This window comes from Leishmania donovani, chromosome 4 (genome assembly GCF_000227135.1).
Source record: "Leishmania donovani BPK282A1 complete genome, chromosome 4".
NCBI classification, from domain to species: domain Eukaryota; phylum Euglenozoa; class Kinetoplastea; order Trypanosomatida; family Trypanosomatidae; genus Leishmania; species Leishmania donovani.
In genome coordinates this window covers 277,673-300,750 of record NC_018231.1, presented here as the reverse complement: position 1 = coordinate 300,750, position 23,078 = coordinate 277,673, and the positions used below count along the sequence as shown (strand labels likewise).

The window sequence follows — 23,078 nt, the reverse complement described above, 5'->3', positions numbered from 1 at the left end:
CGTCGGCCGCCCTCCCTCCCTCCCGTCGTGTGTGTGTGTGTGTGTGTGTGTGTGTGGAGGATGGCAACGCGAGAGAGAGGGAGCGCTTGCAAGTCGAATAAGGGCACGAAAATTTTCAAGGAAAGGCAGCAGAGCACGCACTGCCGACTGCCCCGCGCGTGCACGCTAGCGAGCTTGCAGCGACTCCCGCTGCCGCCGCGAGCGCCCTCCCTCAACACCGCTGCTCCTCTTAGCCCCCACTCCTTCTTCCTCTCCCCTCTCGGCACTGCTCTGCGCATGTTCAAGGCACGTCAGGGAGCCAGAAGCAACGTGGGCCCCCTTCCCTGCCTCGGCCACCAGCCACCGTCATCACCCTCGCAGGCCTATTCGCGCGTCCCTCCCCCAACCCTCCTATAGTGGTTTCTCTCTCTTCCTTGATTGAACCCCTCCCCCGGCAGGCGACGATGCAGAGCCGTGCCGCGCCCGGTCGTGTGACGGCGGCAGCGGGGCCGTCCGCGTCCTCCGCGGCGCAGCAGGGCACTGCCAAAGGTGCAGTGGCGGCAAGCGGTACCGCGATGCTGACGGCACCGCTCGGCCTGCAGGCGACGGTGCTCTCCCAGCCTTCCTTCTTCCCCTCCTTAGGCGAGGACCTCGGCGACATCGCCGAGGAGGGCGACATCCTCTTCCCTGTTCTTGGTGACCCGTGGAGCCGCGTGCGGCGCGGTCAGCCGCCGTGTAGCCGCCTTACCTCAACGTCGACGGCGTCACCGCAGCAGCAGCGCACCCGCGAGGCCGTCACGATGCCGGTGAACTTGTGCTTCTCCACATCTTTATGTGTGCAGCCAGTACTTACACTGCCGCGCAAGATGGGCGCGCTGCTTGCCAGCGAGGTGTTCCGCGCTCTCCTGTGCTTCCACAACGCTGCCAACTACAGCCTGACGCAGGCGCACTTTCACGTAGGTGTGGCGCAACCGTCGGCGCCGCTGCGGCGTGCTTTACTGCGTTGCACCGTGGAGACGCTCCCGCCCAAGTCGCACTACACACTTGTTGCAGCGGTGCCGCTGAGCGAGGCGAGCACCTATGCGCTGGCGGTGGCGGTAGACTACTACGACCCGAGCGAGCGGCAGCGGCAGCTCAAGTGGAGCAGCACGTTCAAGACGGAACAGCCGATCATGGAAGTGCAGCCGAGGTTTCTGCGATACGTCCGGCCAACGTGGACGTCGGCGGAGGACCAACCAGACGGCAGCGACAACGACAATGAATCCGAGCTGCATTCGTCAACTTCCTCACGCGCGTACGCGCTCTACCAACTGAGCGTTGGCCTGAAGAACATGTCCAGCGTGCCGCTCTGTCTCGCCGACTCTAAGCTGGTTCTGCCAAGCCTCACCCATCACCGCGGTGCGGCGGTGTTTCGTGAGGTGGTGGCAAGCGGCGGCCGCGTAGAAAGCGCGAAGCTGCAGAACTGTTGCAGCACTTCGTCAACGGCAGCGGAAGAATCGCGGGTGCCGGCGCCGGTCCTCCTCATGCCGGGCGACACGCACCTACTGCTCTTCACTGTTGGCATCCTCCTGGAGGAGCTGCGACACGCCACGGTGGTGCACGGCCGCGGCGGCCTCATGACACGTCGCCTTAGTCCTCGGCTTGCATCACTGGGGTATGTGCAGTGGACGTGGTGCCGCGCAAATGGAGAGACTGGAACGGCGCGGAGCGCACAGCTGCGCGTCAAAGAGCTCTTGGCCGAGGCGGAGGTGGAGCTGCGCGTCACGCGCGTCATCGCTGAGTCGGCAGCCCACCCCTCGAAACGGCCGCCGTCGTCTTCGACGACGACTTTGGAGGACGGTGACTTTGCGGCAGCTGATCCTCACTACCATGCGCTGCACAAGCAGACACCGCCGGCGCCTCTCCTCGCTGGGTCGCCCGTCACGGCGCACTTCAAGGTGGTCAACCACAGCAACGTGCATCGCTACGACGTGGCAGTCAAGGTTCGCGTGGAGCGTCTAGCGCCGCAGTGGCTCTACGCGGGGCCCACCGTGCGCCTGCTCGGTCTCCTAGAGTCTGCAAGCAGCCTAACCTTTTCTCTAACGCTCCTGCCATGGCAAGCGGGGTGGCGAAGCATCTCACGCGACGCGATAGAACTCGTGGATGCTCGCACATCGCAGGCCGTCCTGTGGCCGCCGTCTGCGACGGTCCTGCTGCAGTCAGTCTCGGGCGAGAGCGATGTCGTCCTCGGTAAAGCGGCCAGCGTCAGTGGCGACAAGGCGGACGCGCACGAAGACGCGACGCTGGCGGCGACAGCGCCGGCCATCGCGGCGGTCGCCATGAAGGCCCTCCCGGCTGCGGATGCTGACACGCTGTGCGATGTGTTGGTTCTCTGACGGAACGTGGCGTGCTTGTGCTCGTTATTACGGTTTGTGGGTGCTGTGTGTGTGTATGTATTGGCTCGCGTGTGTGCGCTCTCGGCCCCTTCCCCTTCACCTCCCCCACTCCCCCCCCCCCGAATATGCGTGCGTATCTGCGCACAGCTCTCCCCAACCCACCCGACCGATCCAACGCGATGTCTCTCCTCCACCTTCCCTTACCCTCCTCCTCCTGTGTGTGTGGGAGGGGAGGGGAGGGGGGAAGAGGAGGAGGGGAGACGTGCCTGCGTACATGTGTCTGCCCTCTGTCTCACCCCCATCCTCCCACACCCTCCATACCCCCCCCCTCCCCTCTCCTCCCGTCCCCCCTCCACCGGTTCTCCCCCCGGTCTCCCGCTGCGGCACCGCCGACGAGAGGAAAGCGCTGTCGTTCCCTCTCCCCATCTCGTGTGTCCGTGGGCATGCATGAGCGTGCCGTGCTGAGTGGTCGCCCACACATGCATGTCTCCCCTCCCCTGTCTTTGCTCTCTCCCTCTCTGCTGCTGATGACGTGGCTGGCACGTCATCGATTCACCCCTGCACACCGGGTCCCCTCCATCCGCATCCCCAAGCGTCGACAGCGCGTGCCTGAGTGTGGTGCCGCTGGCAGGCTGCCCTCATCTTTCCGTCGGCTTGTTGGTGAATGAGCGGCGTTCATGTAGTCTATGAAAGAGCGCAGCTGCGCGCCAACGCTGTCCCTCGCCCCGCGGCTCCCCTCCCTTTGGGAGGAACCCCCCGTCACCGCCGCCGCCGCTGCAGCAGCGTCAGCGCCTCTGCAACAACCGTCGCCGGAGCAAACCCACACCGCGCACGACGGGCAGGACCCTCCTGCCATCTTCAGCGGCAAGTTTGCGGTAGACCCCGCCGCTCCCCTCGGCACCGCCACAGCCGCGGCAACAGCAGGCGGAGGTTGCGGTGTAGTCAACGTTTGAGCAGTCGCATGTCACCGCGAAGTTACGTGTGCCCATGGACTCGCACGCGTCACTGACCTCCCTTGCGATGGCCTTCCACACGGCCGTTGACGAACAGCAACGGCCTTCAAACAAAACCTCGCTCCCCAGCAGCTGTGCGTGGCCTGATGCAGGTGGTCACTTCAGCGATCACGCGTACCGCGGCGCCCAACACCGGGCGTCGTCGTTGTCCCTGAGTAATGAAGGCGCCACAGACAGGACAGCTACGAGCAGCGCCGTCGATGGCGCAAGTCGGCCTGCTCCTGCAACAGCCGCAGCCGTTGTTGGGGCACCCTCGCAGCGACGCGCCCTCTCACCGCTCAGCTGTCCTGTGCATCACCGGTCTCACTCGTCCACCTCGTCGAGGCACGACTTGGGCAGCGTCGTCGAGGAGTTTCTGCAGAAGGCGACGTACGACGCAGATGTGCCGCCGGGCCTCCTACGATTCCTGCAAATACAGCGAAACCACCAGCTGCAACAGCAGCAGGCTCAGCAGTACAGCCAGCTGCACCCACGGGCGCACTCGCCGTCGGTGCCGACCCCCTCCGTGAACTCGGTACGAAATGGCGTCCAGAGAACGCCACCTCCGCAGTCGTGGGCAGTGCCCTCGCGCGGGCTCGACTCTGCAACGTCCCGCAAGGCGGCGACGGCGCCGATGGCAGCGAACAGTAACGACAACGATGCCCTCTTCCATGACTACAGCAGCAGCGGCACCGTTGGCAGACAGTTCTGCTGGCTAACCGAGGCAGCCCCCCCAGAGAGCCCGAGCAGCGTAGCGGAGGAAGACGAGAAAAAGGGCAAGGCTCTCACCGCCAGCGGTGGTGGTGGCAGCAGCAGCAGCCGCGCGCATACGCGGCCAAGGCCAACGACGGCGACGGCCACAGTGAAGCAGCTGGAGGAGCACATTTTTCAGCGTTGTCGCGACAGCAGCCATGCGATGGCCGCACCGCGAGGAAACTCTCAAGACGCAACGGAACGCTATAGCCTCTCCGCATCGGCCCTGCAGCGTCGCTACCGTACCATCACAGACTTCTGTCAGGGCGTTCGCGGCGGGGATGGCCGCGGCGATGGCACCACTGCCTGCTTCAACTCAGCCGCCTCGCTGACAAGACTGCAACGCGCGTACCAGCCGCTGTCTAGCACCGCTGCCGTTAGCGGCTCCCACTCCCCGGCCTCCTCTGGCTTTCTCGGCAGCCGGCCATGTTCGCAGCCGGAGGGCGTGCCGCGGGTGTCCGCCGCTCCCGTTTACGAGGCGGCTGGGGTGCAGCCGTGGGGGCCGCCTCAGCCTCCGCACAGCGCACCAAATCGTGGCGCTGATAGCGCCGGTGCCGGTGCCGCCGAGGCGGCGGCGGCGGCGGCGGTAGCGGATTGCGGGGGTGGCGACACGGATGCCACGTATCAGCCAGCATCGTCCGCCTCCCTCATCCCCTCCCCTCCCTCGCTGATGCCGTCAGTTCTGCGAGGCATCACCACCTCAGCGAGCGCGCGCTTCACCGTCTCCGGCGCGCGGCGGCCGCCACACGTGGTGGATGACGAGGATTGGAAGAGTCGCTCCTGCGCGCCGCCAGCGCCGCTGCTTCAGCTCTCGTTGGCCGCGCCTCGCGCGTCCTCGCGACTGTCGGTGTCGGCGCGCCTCTTCAGCGGTGCCGCGACGGCAAACACCACGATCCTCAGCAGCGCCAGCATCACCGACGTCTCCTGCGCGAACTTGCCATCTTCTGTAGCTGCTACGTGCGGCATGTTGGCGCCGACACCACCCAGTGCAGACTGGGAGTCGTTCGGCAGCCTTGGGATGTCGAGCGTGCAGCAGCACCATTACTATCCCCACCACCACCACCACCATCAGCCGCGCTTCCGCCGAGCCCGAGCCGGAGGCGCGAGCAATCATAGCAGCAGTGTCGTCAAGCCGACGGGGGCTGAGGCGGCGGCGGCAGCGGCGGCGGCTGTCGGCCTCATTGACGTCATCACCGCTGGGAGCGCATCGGGTCGGATGTCTTCGTATGGGGAGATGGAGCCGTCGCTGACGGCCGGCGTGACGTGGATCGGTCAAATCTCCTCGCACGCCGCGTCGGTCACCTCGCCCACCACAGGCACGTTCACCAGCACCACCAACTACTGCTGCAGTGGCGCGAGTAACTCGATGACGGTTTGAGTGACCCGAAAAGGGAGAGAGGGGTACCGATCCCTCTCGCAGTCGCTCTCGTCACGCTGTCGACGTCCCCCTGACGGTCATCGTCGCCTCCAACACAGCGCCTGTGCCGAGCCAAGGGTGAGAAATGACCGGTGCACTCCACCGCACTGTCGCCATTCGCGCATCGGATGAGCGGGTGGCAGTGTTCTCTGTTGTCGGCATCTCCGCCGGTGACGTAACAAGCACCTGCCGTAGTGCCATCTCAGCCGCAGCACGAGCACCTTTGCGGGAAGTCTTTGGAGTGGCACCGACACCGGCGCCGTGACACCCACCCCTGCACCCGCCAGAGAAACTGCACGTGGTCGGCATTGCTGGTTGCAATAACAGCGGCAGGCTGGAGCCTGCCACACCACCACCACCGCTTGCGGCGGCAGCGCCCACGCACCTCTCCAGCGCAGCCGCGTCGGTCGCCAGCGCATGATCATGCCGAGTCTTCCAGCGCCGGGTATGTAGGCGTGGATGGGGAGGAGCGGCAATGCCCACTGATGACGGCAGAACTGACGGAGCAGATCGAGGGACAAGGCGAGCCGCCTCGTTCTCGTTCTTTCTCGGCGACTCAACGTGGTGTGTGTGTGTGTGTGTGTGTGTGTGTGTGTTTATATGTGTGTGTGTTTATATATGTGTGTGTGTGAGGGTGCCCGACGCCACCCCCCCCCCTTGCCCACCATCCATCCACTTTCTCCCGCATCGTTAGCCATGGACGCGATGTCATCTCCGTATTATCGATTGTGTGTACGTGTGTCGGTTCTGCTCGTGCGGTCCTCACCCACCCACCCGTTCCTTTCGCCTTAAGCGTGTTTCCATGTATATCTGTATATTCAGCGTGCATGTCTGTGCGCATGTGTGTGTGTGTTGCTGGTTTATTCGGTCGATGCGCGCCCGCGTGCGTGTCTGTGTCCTCGATGTTTCGTCTTCCTCACTCTCCTCCCCTCCCCTCCTCTCCTCTCCTCTCTTCGTGCTCCAGCCTTATTCGTGTCGTGCACACTATACAAGGGCACGTACAGACGAAGCGAAAAGAAGGCTGCGCGGCATCGCCTATGCGCGCGTCTGTCTGTGTCTGCGTGCGCGTGTGTGGGGGGGAGGGGGGAGGGTCTGCGCGTGTGCATGTGTATACGCACGTGCTCCTGTGTTGTTGCTGGTGCTGCTTCTGCTTTCAACGATTCTTTCATGGTTTCACCCGTTCCCTCCCCCCCCCTCCACCTCCACCTCGTCGCCCTCTCGTCTTCCTCCATCATGGAGAGCAAGGAGGTGGTGGCGGTGGTGGTGGTGGATGAAGGGAGGCGGCGTTCTGCTGCCCGTGCGCACGGCCAGTGGGCGGATTGGCTTGTTGGATGTCTCGCTCCCCACCCTGCGTGTGTGTGGGTGTGTGTTCATGCGAGAGAGGGGGAGAGATGCACACATCAACGTCCCCTCAAGGTGTGCGGGCCATAGCACCACGTTCCCACTCGATGTATGGGATTATGTGCATATGTGTGGTGTGTGTATGTGTGTGTGTGCGCGCGCGCTGTGCACGCATGTAGAGGAGTGCAGTCGTGCCGAACGGCTTTCCTAAGCGCTATCTTCCTTTTTTTTCCTTTCCCCTTGCTCTCTACTGGATGCGGCTCCTTTCCTCCGTGACTTGTGTCGTGAGGGATCTCGTCGCGTCAGTGACTGCATAGCCCTCTTGTTTTGCTGTGTGCGCACGCATGCGTGTGTGTGTGTGTGTGTGTGTGTGTGCGTCGATGTCCAGTCTCTCCTTTCTTTATCATCTCCTCATTCCCTCCTCCTCTTCTCTCCTTTTTCGGCGTGCGCGTGTTGCTTTTCTTTCCGTGCTGCCACCACCCCTCTCCCCGGTGCGGCGGATCTCGTACCCTTCATGCACCTCATGCGTGCATTTGTGCGTGTGTGGGGAGGCGAGCTGGATGCGAGTAGTCGCCTTCGTTGTTCTCTGTCTTACTTTTCCTGCCTTTCTCCCGCGTACCCTTCATTGAACCCGGCACGCATGCGTGTGTGTGTGTGTGTGTGTCGGCGTACTCCGTTCTCCTCTTTCGGTTGTTTACTGCACCTGCGTTGCCTTTTTGGTTGTGTTTTTCTTTGTCGCGTCTGTGGCGTCCGTGTGCGTGTGTGTAGGGAAACGGTGGGGGCGGGTAGGGGAGGCGGGGTTCCGTGCATGCATGCAGCCACGCCGACCTTGGCGAAGCCCTCACGCCGCGCGGGAGGCGGCCACCTCCCCCACCCCACCACCACCACCACCGCCTGGAAGCACCCGGCGCATATCGAGAAGTCACGGGAAAGAGGCGAACGACCAGATTGCCAACAGACGAGTGCACGCGTTAGGGAGGCCAGCACACCGTACCTGCGTAGATACTCACTCACACCCTCTCGCTCCCCGCTCCTGCTCTTGTCTTGTGTAGTCGCGCAGATGGATGGATGGGAGGGGGAGGGGAGGGCAGCAGCCGCCGTCCCCCTACTGAGCGTCCCGCTTTTCTCCCTTGCGACCTCGTTCTGCGTACTTCCCTGCTGTTTCCGCACGCGGATACACGTCTGCGCGCGTGTCCGAATCGAACGGGTGCGCGCATCTCCGTGTGTTTTATGTAACCTACAGGAGAACAGGGAGGGGAAAGGTGGAGAGAGAGCGCACCTGCGTGCGCGGTATACAGGGTCCAGCACCCCAACTCCGTGGGGAGGTGAGGGCGACGTATCGCTGCTGCTGTCGGCGGTTAGGTCATGAGCGGTGTTTTCTTCGAGGTGACCTTCGATAGCCAGCATATACCTGTGCCATCCATATCACGGACAACGTGTCTCGAGCGTATCCCACCGCCGGCCCTCGCAACGCCTCCTGGTGAGGTGGGGGGGGAAGCCGTGCTCCGATGACCGAGTCGGCGTACTGCTGTACCGGCGTGTATGTCTACGGCCGCTTCCCGCCACACGATGTTGGGGTCCTGCCGCAAAGTCCGTGATGGTGACGTATGTCACCTCACGCTGTATGGCGGAGACACGGACGCGCGCTGAAGAAGCGAAGCAGCGATGCTTGCAGCCGACAGTGGGGTGCTCTGCATCCGACACGCGTCATTGGGAGAGACGAGTAGAGAAGGATGGAAGGGCAGCGGGCGCTATACCGTTTTCGGGGATGCTGCCGCGACTGCGGCTCTCCTAGGCAATGTTATTACTCTTCACGTGCACGCTGCCCTTGTCTTCTCCCCTCTCCTTATCCTGCACACACGCACACACACACACACGTGTACCTACACCAGCGTCGGCACGGACGTCGCTGCCTCTAGTGCCATAACCTTTCTCTCCCTCGTCTCGCCTGGATACCACGACGTAGGACTGCTCATACCATCCACCACTGAGCACGACGACCACCGCTATCGAGAAGACGGAAGAACAAGAAGGGGTACGGCCTCTGTTGCCATTTTCCCGAGTCGCCGCGGCAGCAGCATCTACAGCGTCGTGCACCGCAGGGCCCATTCTTCCCCCCCCCCGTCCACACTCCCTCGCACGGGGTGGGGTGTGTTTTCTGTCGCGTCTCCTGTTGTTGACGGCTCACTGTGGGAGACACCCCCCGTAGACACACAACGTACAGCGCTGAGCCGCGCGCCACCTCCTCCTCCCCCGTTCCTTTCCATCATACTGTTTGCTCGTTTGTTTTTTGGAGGGGAGTGCATCTATCCTTTGGTGAGGTTGTGTTGTCGGAAGCCTCGCCGCCGCCGCCACGGTGACAAGAGTGGCCGAGCAAGAACTTTGGGCGCGCCACTGCATTCCTCCACACAGACGCGAAGCACGCGTCGGGCGCCTAGAGAGAAGCCCTCCTTTACAAGCCAGCGCACAACACAAGTTACACGGGCACCGTGCTTCATGAGCGCCGTCGACGCCCTTGCTGCCGCTCCGTCGCAGCCCCGCGAGCATCTGAACATTATCTATTCCGATGAAGGCAAGCGGTACAAGCTCAGCTTGCGCACCCCCATAGGCCGCCTCACAATTGGCAAGGTGAAGCAGTGCCTCGCCGCCGCCAGCTCGTGCCCCATCCCGCTGCAAGACATGGTGCTGCACCTCAATGGAGTGCCGCTGAGCAACGACAAGGACCTGTGCTCCAGCCTCGGCATCGGCAACGGAGCCACCCTCTCCGTGGAGCCCCGGCATCCACCGCGCCAGTGTAACGGCGGCGAAGGTGATGGCGACGGAGGTGCGTGGCAGCGCCACAGCCCGCGAATGCGAGGGGCGAGGGGCACGCAGTCGCCCGTCGGCGCTGCAGTCGCCGGCTCTCCCGCGTCGTCTTCGTTGTCGTCACCGTTTCCGATGTCGCGCCAGCGCCGCCTGCTGGAGCTGCAGACGCTCCAGCAGCAGGATGAGATGCTGCGCAAAGACGACGTTGTGCGGGATGACGTGTTGCGGCACACGATGCGCCACGTTGAAGAAGAAATGGACCAGGCGAACCTGCGCCGTCGCCAGCTCCAGCGGCAACGCGAGAGCGCGGAAGAAGAGCTGCAGCGCATGAACGAAAAGGAGGCCGAGGCGGCACGCGAGCGGGAGCGGCTGGCCGTGCTGCGGGCGCAGGAGGCGGCACGTGCGACCGAGCGCGCGGCGAAGCTGGTGGAGCGTCGTGAGCAACTCCGTGCCGAGCAGGAGGCCGCCCGCGCCGTCGCGATACTGAAGCTCGAGAATGAGAAGAAGAAGGCACTGCTGGCGCAGCAACAGGCATTCTTCGACGCCGAGCGAGAGCGGGCGCAGCTGGAGCAAGAGAACTTCGAGGCCACCACCAAGGCTCGGGAGCTTGAGCTGCGGGCACGTGAAATCGACATAGAGCATCTGCGGCTCGCTCGCATCCGTGAAGCGCGAGCACTGGACATGGACCGCCGCCTGGCCGTGAAGCAGCGACTGCACTACTACGCCCAGCTTGGCGTCGAGGCACCGCGGGCGCTGCAGCGCGAGGCGGCGGCGCTGTTGCTGACCGAAGAGGGAGAAATCGATGACAATGCAGAAGATGAGGTGCCGGCGGGCGACGGCAGTAGCCACTGGCCTAGCGCGCAGCGTCACGGCCTCAACTCCAAGATGAGCGTCACGGGGTTCAAAAGTCACACCCGCAAGTCGGTCGCAAGTGCTCAGGACACGAGCAACAACGACCTCGTGCGTAGCCGCGGGCCATCGTCGTCCCCGCTGTCGCACGCCGGCCACAGCGTTGCTGCGGTGGCAACGGTGCCAGATGGCGGCTTCTACGATGCGCGCGAGAACGCTGAGGAGAACCTGCGGCGCCTCGGCGACGATCTCGGCCTCCGCGATGGGCTGCAGTTTGACGACAGTAACACCTGCGTCATCAGCGTCGACGGCGAGTACACGCTTCTCGTGATGTACGACGCCGCGACGGAGCGACTCTACCTGTACTCAACCTTGCTGGCGTCGCTGCCGCCGGTAGTGCAGGCCACGACCGAGGGTCGGCTGAAGCTGTACGAGTTCCTGCTGGAGGCGTCGCTGCTGGGGCGCGAGATGTGCGGCGGCGGCGTCGGTGCCTCGTTGCGGAACGACTTTGTCCTCATGTCGGCCAGCCTGTACATGCCGACGAGCCAACCGTGGTCGCTGCGCACCCTGGCGCCGCAGTTCTTGCACTGTCTCCGGCACTGGCGCACGAAGCTTACGGAGTTCTTGCAGACCCTGGAGGCTCAGGAGGGCCACGGTCAGAGCGGTGGTACTGGTGCTGTGCCTGCAACCCCGCCAGCGGCGGCACGGCAACCGCCACAGCACCATGTGTACACTTCCGCCGCATCCTCCTTATCGCCCTCCATGGCCCGCAGCGCCCCGCATGCCGGCTCAGCGGCCACCAGCATCGCCAGCCCTCACCCGAAAAGTTCCGCGGCCTCCCCATCTCCGTTGCAGGCCTCCAACACGGCGGTGGTAGCGGCGACACCACTGGCGGCGCCGTACACCTCGTCGTTCGGCGGCAGTGCCAAGCGTGTTATTCCGGTCCTGGGACTCGAGGTGACCGGCACCGTGCTGGTCAATGGGGTGCCGACACACTACCAGGACGGCGTCCTCGTAGTGAACGCGGCGGGTCCGTCGGTGCTCGCTGGGGTGCAGCCGAACGACCTCATCGAGGAGCTGAACGGGACGCGCGTCCGCAACGTCGGCGACTTCCGCCGTGTCATCGAGGAGCAGCTGACGCCAGGCATGCTTGTGCCGGTGCGCATCAACCGTGGTGGGGTGGCGATGGTGGTGACGGTGCGCGTAGAGGCAGGACGAGCGCTGTAGCACAGCAGTGCAACGCGCTGCTCGGGTTTCCGAAACGCGTGCGTGGCATGCGCGCGACAGAGAGACAGAGAGGAAAGCAGAGAAAAGTGGTGATGAGGTGGCGTGAGTCGGTACATGATGAGGATGGGCACCACCACAGCAGCAGCCATGTTCGCTATGATGCGTCACGGCATTGCCGTTCGTTGCCAGCCGCCACAGATGCGTACCGCAGCCATCACCACAGCATGTGCAAGTCTCGCCCATGACGCATCCCACCACCACCGCCGCCTCCGAGCCGCGTCGCTGCCGTGGCTCTTTGGGCACACACACACACACACACACACACACGTCGACTTCAAGACATAGAACAGCATCGGTGCAGAAAGGGGCGCTGCCCGCTGCCGCGGCACCTGCATAAATGCGAAACACGCACACGCACGCGACGCTCACGTCGGGAGAAGGCGAGAGGGGAGGATGCCGGCACAAGCCGGGTGCCGCACGTTCAAGGCGGCCGCCGATGGCAGCAGCTTGATTGCCATCGGTTCCGCCCATGTCGCGCTGCAGAGGCGCGCTCTTCTCTCTGGGAGGTCGTGCTGTCAGGGGAGGTGGAGGAGAGGTGGAGGGTCTCTACGGCGGTGAGCGTGCATTTCCGAGGAGGCGGAACGGCGGTTTCGCTGCCACGACTCTTTCCTGCGACTGCGCCTCTGCCCTCCAGCGTCTATGCATCCACACGCATCCGCCTCGCTGTGCGCAGTGATACTGCCCACAGCTCATGTGTTTGAGTGGTCTTACGTCTGTGTGTGTGTGTGTTCGGGTTCAGCTGCACGTCGAGCACAAGCACACGCCCTACTCTGTGCATCCGCCCACCAACTCATCCTGTCGACCTGATCATCTTTTTCTCTCTCCCTTTCCCTCGCTCTGCGGGCATCACCCCGTGCCACTCCTCTGCGGAAGGCGTGATGGCTCCTTTTCCATCGTGTGTTTTCCTCGAGGCTGCGAGACGCTCGCACAGCGACACACAAACGCTTAGATGCACACAAATGTCAGACAACATGACGGACTTCCTGCGCGGTCGCCCGCATCACCGCTTGCACAAGTGCCGGGTCGATCGGACATCACACACACACGCGATGCGAACGCAAGCGAGGAGGTCGACGTTGTGAGCGCCACGACTTGCGCCTCATCTCCAGAAGCGGCTCTTGAGCAGCCGCGCCACGTCGCTCCACCACAGCAACGTCCAGGGCGTCTGCAGCGTGCGTCTCGGCGTCGCTGGCGGTCGCGCTCGGCATCAGCGCCAGAGTTGTCCTTACCGACACCGCCGCCACAGCATCTCTTCACGCGTGCGCACGCCCGTCACGAACGTGCGAACGAAGATGCACGGTCGACGGGGGTCAGCCTCAGCAGTGTCACAGCCGTGGGTAGTCGCAGCCGCAGCTCGAACATGCTAGATGGCATGCGTGTCAGCCCCCCGCTAGTGACAACAGCAGCACACGGCAGCTCCGGGGCTGCGAGTGCTGATGACGAGGAGCGCAGAGCCGAGCACGCGTCCGAGCTGTCTTGGAATCCGCGTGCACGAGCTCACCCTCTAAATGGCGCCACACATCACGGCGGCAACGCCAAGTTGAAGCGATGCCTTGGCTACCGACCGTGGTCGGCAAGCGACGGACGGCCACCGCCTGCCTCACCGCAGCAGCAGCCGCTGCGGACGTCCCTCCGGGGCGCTCGCCCGTATACGTATGACATTCCTGCGACACTAGCAAGCCTTCTCTGCCGCTACCTCTCTCGGACACCGCCACTATCACCTGCAGCGGCCGCAGCAGGGGTCCCTATGCCCGAAGATGGCACCGCTTGCACTCACTTTCTCTCAGTACGCTGGGGCTGCGTGGAGGTCACGGCGCCGCAGTCCCAGTCCAGTCCGCATCGACGGACTCCCGCGGAGGGGTGCTCGTGGGCCGCGGCGTCTTTTTCCCCTTCCGCGCGCCACCCTCCTCGTCCACCGCTGCGTGCAACGTCGTCTCCTTCACCACCACCGCGGCCGTCGGCTAGCCATGTCATTAACAAGCACGACGCCGACAAGGAGCAACGTGGCAGCAGCTCCGGCTGCAGTGTCACGAGTTGTCACGTCCCGCATCGGTCGCAACAGCAGGAGCACCTGTGGAACCTCCTCACGCACTACCCACGTGACGCGAGTGCCTGTCTCGCGCTGGGCCTCAGCGTCTGCGCGGCGCTGGATGCCATGCGGGCAGCACCACCACCAGTGCTGCCCGTGGCGGTGCTGCAGGACATCGCGGCGACGACAGCGACAGAGGTCTGCTTTTTCGTGCACGCCTGCGAGGAGGCGTGGCAGACGCCAGAAAAAGCATCATCCGAGCCAACGGCAGCTCCACCGCCGCTCGCCAGGAGCGTCGACGACTCTACGTGCACGTGTGGCTGTTTGGCCGCGGGGCAGCTGCTCGACCCCGCTCTGTATAGGTTTCATCTGCTGTACTACCGCCACCACCATCGCTATGCGCCGTTGCGGCGGGGCGACGGCGGCGAAGGCCAAGCTGGCGAGTCGGCGATGAGCGATGCGCATAACGATGGCGAGCGCAACGCGCTTGAGGAGGCGAGGGCAGCGGTTTTTGGCCACCCGCATCCCCAGAGGCAGCCGCCTCGGCACCCACGGTACGCTCCGCTTCCTCCCCATGATGGGTGGCAGGCTCCCGGCACAGCGGCTGAGCGGGCACCCGGGCCCACTGCCACCTCTCCCTCTCCCCCTCCCCCTCCCCACCTCGCGCGTGCTCAAGGCACCTCGCCGACGGTGCTGCTGCCACTCCTTGCCGTGCAGACGCTCTCCAGATTTGTGGGGGTCTCGAACGCGCGTCGGAGCTCGGCGATGTCTCGTCAGCGACGGCGCTGGGGACTGCGCGAGACTCGGCGAAGTTGTCGGCGCTCTTCCGCCGCCCCTCCAGGGTCCACTGCGACTGCCGCACCACCTCTGCCGGGGGCGGATTCGGCGAACGCGGCGTCGCTGGACAAGCAGGCTATCTCGAGGCCATCCACGACGCAACCGTCGCAGACGGCGAAGGGCAAGGACGACGAGGCGGAGGCGGATCCAGTGAGCAACTACGCCCACTTCTGCGACGAGACGGAGCGGCTGTGGGCTGTGATGGCGAGCGTCTTGCTCGCTTGGAAGCAGCTCGAGCAGTGTGTCTCCTTGACTGTGCTCGTGCCGCGGCTGGAGGTGCTTCCCTCATCCTCATTGCACACGCGGCAGTTCGCGCCGCAGTCAACATCCTTGCATGTCTCGAGATCGTCGGCCTTGTCGCCGCTCGCGCGCGCCGCCGCGTCGATGCGGCTGCACAGAACCACTGTTGAAGGCATGCTGCTGCACGCCGCCTTTGAGCGCGCCGCGCTCGCTCGCCTGCGCGTCCGCCTTCTCTCCCTTCCCCCGAGGCCCCGAGACACGTCGGAGGCAAACCTGAGCGACGACGTCGCATCCTCGCTGCTCATGATGGAAAGCTTTCTGTGCAGTGAGCTGCAGGGCCGGATTGCCCACCTGCCGCTGTGGTGCGCCGTGGCGGTGGAGGTGCTGCAGCTCTACGTCGAGCAGTCTCGCCACGATCGCGCGTTGCGGGAGCGAAGGGCGCAGGAGGAAAACGACGGCACTGCTGTTCCGGGCGCTGCGGGTCGCAATGATCACGCGGCATGGGGATTTGTGTACTCTGGCCGTGTGCAGCAAGTCGTGCTACTGGCCACACGCATCATGACCCTTCCCTGCGTGTTCGCCAACGACGCGTCCACTCCTGCCTTGGCAGCGGCCCGAGCCGAGGCACCGCCGCCACCACCGTGTCGGACGTGCAGATGGCATCGAGCCTCGCTGGCAAATCACGCTGCGAGGGCCGTTCGTGAATGTGGCGACTCGCAGCACGCCTCGCATGACTTCCAGGCCACCGCAGCAACACCCGCTTCGCCTGCAGGTGCGAAAGTGGCTGTGCCAGTCTCGGCGGCGACCGTGACGCAGCTCTCGGAGGTGATGTCCCGGCATCCGCTCTTCGGCGTTGCCGTGGCGGTGGTCGGTGGTGGCGTACCACTGCACTGGGCCGAGGCGTGTGTGGCACCGCGCGCGATGAATGTCCACTCTCTCGCAACAGTCCCACTGCCGCCTCTCCCAGCACAGATAAACAGCCGCAGTGGCGACGGCGTGGATGCGTGGCGGACTCCTGTCGCCGCCATGGTGGCAGCAGACGCTGAGGCACAGACAGAGTTGCGTCGACTGGTGCAACTTCTCCACAAGTGGCTGCGGGAGGCGGAGAGGCGTCCGTGACTACCATGGCGTTTTTCTCTTTCCTCACCTTTCGACACCATGCATGTGGAACGAAGTGAGGGGAGGGTGGGCAATGCCCCAACAACAACACCAGCACCACCGCCGCCGCTGCTGCTGCTCTCCTATCGTTCCCCTCCACACGCATGCCTGTACCAACACGAAGCGGCTCTTCGTGCGTGATGCGTGCGTATCCTTTCTCGCCCCAACTCTTCATCTATCGTGTGTACACAACCTTCTGCTACAGCTCAGCTGCTGCGCTTCGGCCCTCCTCTCTCCGCGCCTCATCTATTCCTTGAAGCCATCAACAAGCCACTGCAGCAAGGCCAAGACAGCAGCAGCGGGAATCCAAGAAGCGAACGGTATGACTCACGCCCTGCCCTCCCCGCCGCCCACCCCCAACTCTCTCCAGCTCTCTCTCTGTATGGCCTCCCCTCGGGGATAAGGTGGGCGTGGATTATCAAGGGAGAGCACCAGCACCACCCCCGCCATGTGTGCGTGTGTAGTGTGCGGAGGGGTTGTCTGCGGATGTGCCGTTCCGGGTCCTCCCCACTACCACCACCACCGCCGCCGCTACCGCCATCACTGTCCTGTTCGTTGAGCACGGTGCACACTCTCGCATGGGAGTGCTCATTCTCTCGCCTACTCCGGGCACGCACGCACGCACACTCACTCACTCACTCTGTCCCTCTCTCTCTCTCTGCCCCTTCCCTCTTTAACGATCTCCCAAACTATCAACGATGCGCCTCCTTTGGGTGTGTCTGTCCGGTGTCTTGGCGTACGCGCGCACGTGCATGGCGGGGATGCACACAACACAGTGGAGGTACTGACCAAGTGAGCGTGATAGAGAAAACTGCGCGCGTCGCACAGCAGCAGCGGAGAGCTTCGACAGGGCGAAGAAGCGTACCAAAGAAGAAGAGAGGCGTCTCCTCTCCTCGCGCTTGTTGGCCGTGTGTAGCACGTCTGTGCCTGTGTGTGTGTGTGTGTGTTTAGGGCCACGAAGGTTGCCTCTCCGGTTCCAGTCGAGGCCCGGGACACCTCAGAGGGAGGGTGCAACGGAACGCGCCAAGGCAACACAGGCCGCAAGACTACGAGCATGAGGGCAGTCAAGTCGCGCAATGCAGGGGGGCTTCGCTCTGTTAGAGACGTCGGCAGCAACCGTGATGCCGCCGCGGCGGCGGTCCACGCGAAAGAGGCGGGAGCGGCAGCTACGCTAACGGTGGCGGTGCATCACAGCGATGCCTCCGGCACGCATAGCGAAAAAGGCGCGCCGGACGACGCTACGCTGGAGGTGAGCGTAGGTACTACTGGCGAGAAGGACAAGTACCCCGAAGACCCCCTCGCCGTCGCGTTTGCGCTGGACGCACCGCTGACGTTCACCGCACGCGATGACCCGAGAGTCGTTGCCCGGCTGCCACTTCGCTTCAAAGACGTGCTCCCTACTGTCTGCCACCAGCTTCAGTTCCGGCAGCGGCAGGCGACGCATCAGACCTCTGTCGATGCGGACAGCTACACCACCAAGAGCAACCCACTCTCGTCCCCTGTACCGCCGACGGCCGACGCCACCTCGTACGCACAGCCGCCGTACCAGCATGCGCACTTGTCGGACATGGTCATGCGGCTGCTGCCCGTCGCGGTGGGCCAGGGGCGCAGCTGCAAGACAGCCATGATGCATCCGAGTGACAGCGAAGAAGACCCCACGGCCGCCGCCACCACCGTAGCCGCGGCCGCAGCACACGGGCCGGAGAACACCGATAAGCACCTCCATCAACAGCAGCTTGCAGCGTCAGCGAAGGCGAGGGCGGGCCATGAGGCAGAGGATGCTGTGCTGTGTGCGCCAGCGCGGGTGCCTGTGCTCGAAGACCAGCTGTACCGCACATGGGCAGCGGATCAGATCCTAGACTATCTCTTCTCCCCTACGTCGGCAGACGGCGCTGGCAGCGTTGACCGCGACGAGGTACGGCGCAGCTTCACCGTCGCCGCGTGCCTGAGCGGCATGCGCGAAGTTCCTGCCGACACGGTCGAGTACGTCGAGCTGCTGCGTCGGATGCTCTCTCTGGCGGACTCGCGGCGTGGTGCTGAGCCGAATAATGACGCGGACGACGCGGACGTAGATTTGCCAGCGTACGTGCGCGATGTGCTGGTGGGAGTGTTGCCGACGGAAAACGCACCTGCTGCTGCTGCTAACACAGCGTCCGCCGTCGAGCGGGTGCCGGTGGTGACGACGACGTTGCGCTCCACCTTGGATGCAGTGCTGCCGCCGCGGCTCTTCCTCTACTACCTCATCCACCAAGAGACGGCCGTGGCAGTGCAGCGGCAGCGCCAGGCCGCCCAGCAGCGCCAAGCACGCCTTCGTCGTCACCTGGAGACGCACCCGGACGACGTGAGCGTGCTGGAAGAGATTGAGACCCTTCGTGAGGCGCTCGCTAGCGAGTATACGGAAGTGCCAGTCGGTGCTGTCTTGGTCATCCTCGAGCGGACGAGCGATGTGCAGGCGCCGCGCGACTATCTCGTGAAGCTGGAGCGGACACTAGACGAGGTACTGGAAAAGGTGAAGGCACGATGCTGCGGTCGCCCGCTGCAGCTCATCCGCACCAGCACCGCCCATCCGTCATGCTCACGACAGCAGCACACCGCATCGGCACCGGCGGCCTCCGCGAAGGGGCGAGAAGGGGCCGCGGCCGCGGCCATCCTCGCTACGCCAGACAAGTGGGTATGCACGCACACACTGAAGCCGCTGCCAGTGCAACCGGTGGCCACGTCCGCTAGCGGTGGCGGCTCGGCTACCGTCGCCGCTACGCTGAATGTGCTGGAGCTGAACAAGGAGCGGACGCTGGTGCAGCTAAGCCTCCTCGGTGAGGAGCTGCTCCGGCAGGTTACCGTCGATCTTCCCGAGCGCGGTATCCTTCTCCGACGCCTCCTCGACGAGGCGCAGCTCTCCATCGACGCCCGCGCCATCCTCGCCCGCGAACGCTGCAACGCCACGCAAGCGCACTTGCTGGACGGCCAAGACACGCGAGAAGCGACGGCAGCGCAGTGCAAAGTCCTCGAGAGCGAGGTAGCGGAGCTGCGGTCGCGGCTGGCGTCCGTGACCGCACGCAAGGCAGCGCTGGGAGCGTGGGTGGAGGAGCAGAAGGCGCGGGAGCTGACGGCGAGTCGCGAGCGAGCGCTCTTTGAACACAATCTGCGAGAGCGGTTGGTGGCGCACACGGAGCGGGTAAAGGCGGCGCAGGATGCCGAGCGTCGTAGCTCCTTGCCAGGGTGATCCGCGTGAAAGGACGGAGAAGGGAGGGAGCAGGGATCTACACGAAGCGCAGCTGTCATGATACAGTGTATGGATCGTCGCGCTGCAAGTGCGCACAAGTCCGTCGAAGTTGCTCGCTCGGTTCGTTCCCCCACCACCACCGCCACCGTCACACGCACTCCACCACCCACCCCTCTCCCTCTCCTTTCGTCGCTGTCATGTTTGTGACTTCTAGTCTTCCGTCGATGTACACCACTCAACGCTCGAGGTGCCGCCGCTCTCTCACCCAGCCATCCAGTGCGTGTGTGCGAGTGTCGGCACGGCATCCTCTTCCCTGCGTGCGTGCATGCACGTAGGTGGGTGTCGATATGTTTGTGTGTGTGTGTGCTTGCTTGGATGTCTCTGGTCGCGTTGGCAGTGGCTGTGGCGAGAACGCGGGAGTCATGGCACGCGCTTCTCTTCAGATTGGCCCAGATCCATCGCAGCCGCCACACACATACACACGCGCGCATGCGCCTTTATGTATAGTCTTTGACACGTACGCGCACGTCCCTCCTCTTCCCCTTCTTCTTGCTCACGCAGCCGCGATCCTTAGTGGCTTACTTAGTGGTCGTCGTTGCCATTTTCTGTGTGAACTCCGCCATGTCGAAACGAACCCGACAAGACCTAGCACGCGACCACGCACGCTTCCCCGTCTGTGTCTGTGTCTGTGTCTGTGTGTGTGTGTGTGTGTGTGTAGGTGGGCGGGTGCCTTGCGCCGGCTGGTTAAGGGATCGTAAACTCTCCTTCTCGGCTTGATGTGACTACCTCGCGCGTCACCTCCCCTCATGCCCACCTTATGCTGTTCCTCGCTGTGCTTTACCGGCGTTCTTTACTCGCTTCTCTCGCCTCATAGTGCTTCCCGGTGATGGAAGAGGTGAGCAGCACAGGCGGAAGCGGCGAGGCCGGTTGGATACCCTTGAGGGACCCCGGCGCAGAGGAGGGTGGAGTTGCGCGGTGCGGGAAAAGGCGTCAAGGTTCCGATGGTGATGGTGTGTATGTGCGTCGCTTCCTCTGCGGCTGCTTGCACACCGGCACACGCATCCACCTTTGGGAGGCGCCCCTTCCTCTCACTCCCCCCCCCTCCTCCTCCTCCTTCCCGCCTCCTGTCGATGTCGTTGCCTACGCGGAACGCTTCTGCGAGCGCACAACCGCCGGCAAGTCCCTGCCACGCCTCTTTCGAGGACCTCATCACCCGCATCGACACCCCTCTGCACATCCCCTTCGCTTTCCCACTTTCTCCCTCCACTCCCTGCCCGGCACGCCGATTACCGCGCACACACACACGCGCACACGTGCCTTGTAGGAGTGTTTCCCGTTTTGCAGATCTCCCCGTTCTTCTTCGACAGCCTCCCTCCCTCCCTCCCTCCCTCCTCTCCGCATCCGTGAGCCTGCGGCCCAGTTTGCCTTTACTTTTTGCTTCATTATTAGTGCACCTCGTTTCTGTGTGCGGCCGCCTCCAACGCCTCGCCATCACGAATCCGCCACACCCTCCACTCCCCCCCCCCTCCTCTGGAGTACGCGTGACAGTGTGCTTGTCTGCAGTCACGTTGTGCCTTGAGCCACACACACACGCACGCACGCACGCATCGCCTCTTATCCATCCCACACGAACGCACGCGCTCGTCTTCCCTCTCACCAGCTCCGTCTGTCAGTTACCCGCCTCACCCTAAAACAACCACTGCGCCATACATCGACAGGCTGTGCCACCACCACCACCACCCTGCTCGCCCTTCTAATCTGTTTCTCTCCCTTTCTACCGTCTTCGTCGGCCAAGGCGTTTACATACACCATCTGCACGTTCGTGCCCCGGAGACACTCGCCACAGCAGTGAGCGGCAGCAGACTGCAGCGACTCGTCGTTGTACGCCTCCCCTCCCTTCCCTTCCTTATCCACCCACCCCCTCTTCTCTCTCTCTCTCGACAGCCACTGTGAGTCATGCTCACAACGCGTATCATTAAAGAGACGGAGAAGCTCCAGAAGGAGTGTCCGCCGGGCATCACGGCCACACCAACCAAGGAGAACCCGCGCTACTTTATGGTGACCATCCAGGGGCCGCCGCAGTCGTGCTACGAGGGCGGCCTCTTCCGCCTGGAGCTGTTCCTGCCCGAGGAGTACCCGATGAAGCCGCCGAAGGTGCGCTTTCTCACGCGCATCTACCACCCCAACGTAGACAAGGTGGGTCGCATCTGTCTCGACATCATCAAGGACAAGTGGTCGCCGGCGCTGCTTATCAACAAGGTGCTGCTATCTATCCAGATCCTCATGTCGAGCCCAAACCCAGATGATCCTCTGGCGAACGACGTCGCGGAGCACTGGAAGGAAGACGAGGCCAGCGCGCTGCAGACGGCCCGCGAGTGGACGCGCAAGTACGCCAAGCCGTGAAGTGATTGCAATGTGGCCCTGGGTATGTGTGTGTGCGCGCGTATGTGGGCAGGAAGAGGAGGGAGACCAGACGCCCGACCGGGTACATCTTCTCCTGGCCTGTGCTTTATACACGCACGTGAATGGCGGAGTTCCTTTCTGTTGCTTCTTATGTTGGTTTCTTTGGATGTTGTCACCGGTGTGTGTCGTTCCGAAGGTGGTCCTGGAGATGAACCGCAACATCGCCCACGACCCCACCACCACCACCACCACCACCACCCACACACACCACACCATGCCCCTGCCCAGCCCCCCCCTCCTCTTCTCCTCCCAACACCCATTTTCGTTTTCCATATGTGTACCTTTCGAGTTTTGTGCATGCGAGCACGTGAGGGAAAGGGGGGGGGTTGCGCCGTGCGGCGTGTCCTGTGTACCGTGAGCGGCACGCTCGAGTCTGACAGGGGAGGGGGGGGGTGACACACGGGCACTCCCCCTCCCTCCCCACTCCCTTTCCTCATGGGTGTGTCGCGACGTCGACAGTGGTGGCGCTGAATAGGGCCGGTTATAGGAAGGACGCAAAGCAAGCAAGCACGCAGCCCTGTGGGCGCAGCTGCGTGGGCGAGGGAGGGGGAGCGCGCGACACATACCCATGAGGCCGGCAAGATGCAAGAGGCAGACGGCGCGCGCCGAGGAAGAGGGGTAGCTGTGCAGATGATGGAGGGATAAGGGGACTGGGACGAGCTGCTGGGTGCCTTCAAGAGGTCCCAGATGCGCGTCCCAGCGTCCTCTGCGCACATCGCCTTCACGGACACGCGCAAGCACGGTTGTCGCAGAGCAAATCTCCTCGTCCATTTCCCCTCATGTGGCGCTCTGCATGTCTTTGGTCTCTCTTCCCCCTCCCCGCCCCGAGTATTTCGCCGTCTGGTGAGCTATGTGGGACGAGTCGGCCTCGGCGTGCGTGTGCACGCACCTGCGTTCACCACCCCTCCTTCCATGGCCGCGTACAGAAGGGTGCGCAGCACGTGTGTCTGTGCTCTCCTCACCTCCGTGACCCTCCAGCGCGCTTTTCTCCCCACCTCTTTCCTCTCCTTATCGTCATTATCTCCTGCGCTGCTCCCGACGCGCGATGGACCATTCGCTCTTGCGTTTTTGTTCACGGGCGGCCTCGCCGAGTCGAAACAGTTAGATCTGCCCATCCACGCTTTCCATCGTGCTCAACCGAACCCACGCATCAGCGCTGCGCTTCGCTGTTTTTCGCTCCTTCCTAACTCCACCTCCTCCGCCCACGTGACAGCTAACCCAATGGCTCGCTCCCGCGCAGCGCCTCGTGCCAGCGGTGGCAGCAGCCACCACGCCGCCGCCTCACCGCCGCCGAAGAAGGCGGAGCCGCTGCACCAGTCGACACCCCACG

The 23,078-nt window shown here is 63.8% G+C and overlaps 7 protein-coding genes across 7 annotated transcripts; all 7 read left to right on the top strand.

Moving 5' to 3' along the window:
• Positions 1-443: 443 nt before the first annotated feature.
• Positions 444-2,354, top strand: LDBPK_040730 (hypothetical protein, conserved; the record flags this gene model as incomplete). Its single annotated transcript, XM_003858087.1, has 1 exon — positions 444-2,354. The coding sequence occupies one exon, from the start codon at positions 444-446 to the stop codon at positions 2,352-2,354; it is 1,911 nt and encodes a 636-aa protein (XP_003858135.1).
• A 987-nt stretch (positions 2,355-3,341) lies between these two features.
• On the top strand, positions 3,342-5,477 carry LDBPK_040720 (hypothetical protein; the record flags this gene model as incomplete). The annotated part of the gene is made up of 1 exon (XM_003858086.1): positions 3,342-5,477. The coding sequence occupies one exon, from the start codon at positions 3,342-3,344 to the stop codon at positions 5,475-5,477; it is 2,136 nt and encodes a 711-aa protein (XP_003858134.1).
• Positions 5,478-9,353: 3,876 nt separating this feature from the next.
• LDBPK_040710 (hypothetical protein, conserved) lies at positions 9,354-11,738 on the top strand (the record flags this gene model as incomplete). Its single annotated transcript, XM_003858085.1, has 1 exon — positions 9,354-11,738. The coding sequence occupies one exon, from the start codon at positions 9,354-9,356 to the stop codon at positions 11,736-11,738; it is 2,385 nt and encodes a 794-aa protein (XP_003858133.1).
• A 1,420-nt stretch (positions 11,739-13,158) lies between these two features.
• LDBPK_040700 (hypothetical protein, conserved) lies at positions 13,159-16,023 on the top strand (the record flags this gene model as incomplete). The annotated part of the gene is made up of 1 exon (XM_003858084.1): positions 13,159-16,023. The coding sequence occupies one exon, from the start codon at positions 13,159-13,161 to the stop codon at positions 16,021-16,023; it is 2,865 nt and encodes a 954-aa protein (XP_003858132.1).
• Positions 16,024-17,116: 1,093 nt separating this feature from the next.
• On the top strand, positions 17,117-19,285 carry LDBPK_040690 (hypothetical protein; the record flags this gene model as incomplete). Its single annotated transcript, XM_003858083.1, has 1 exon — positions 17,117-19,285. One exon carries the CDS (start codon positions 17,117-17,119, stop codon positions 19,283-19,285), a length of 2,169 nt encoding a protein of 722 aa, XP_003858131.1.
• Positions 19,286-21,241: 1,956 nt separating this feature from the next.
• LDBPK_040680 (ubiquitin-conjugating enzyme e2, putative) lies at positions 21,242-21,688 on the top strand (the record flags this gene model as incomplete). The annotated part of the gene is made up of 1 exon (XM_003858082.1): positions 21,242-21,688. One exon carries the CDS (start codon positions 21,242-21,244, stop codon positions 21,686-21,688), a length of 447 nt encoding a protein of 148 aa, XP_003858130.1.
• Positions 21,689-22,969: 1,281 nt separating this feature from the next.
• LDBPK_040670 (hypothetical protein, conserved) lies at positions 22,970-23,077 on the top strand (the record flags this gene model as incomplete). Its single annotated transcript, XM_003858081.1, has 1 exon — positions 22,970-23,077. A coding segment is annotated over one exon (108 nt), but the record flags the coding sequence as incomplete, so codon positions are not given.
• Between the last annotated feature and the right edge of the window lies 1 nt (position 23,078).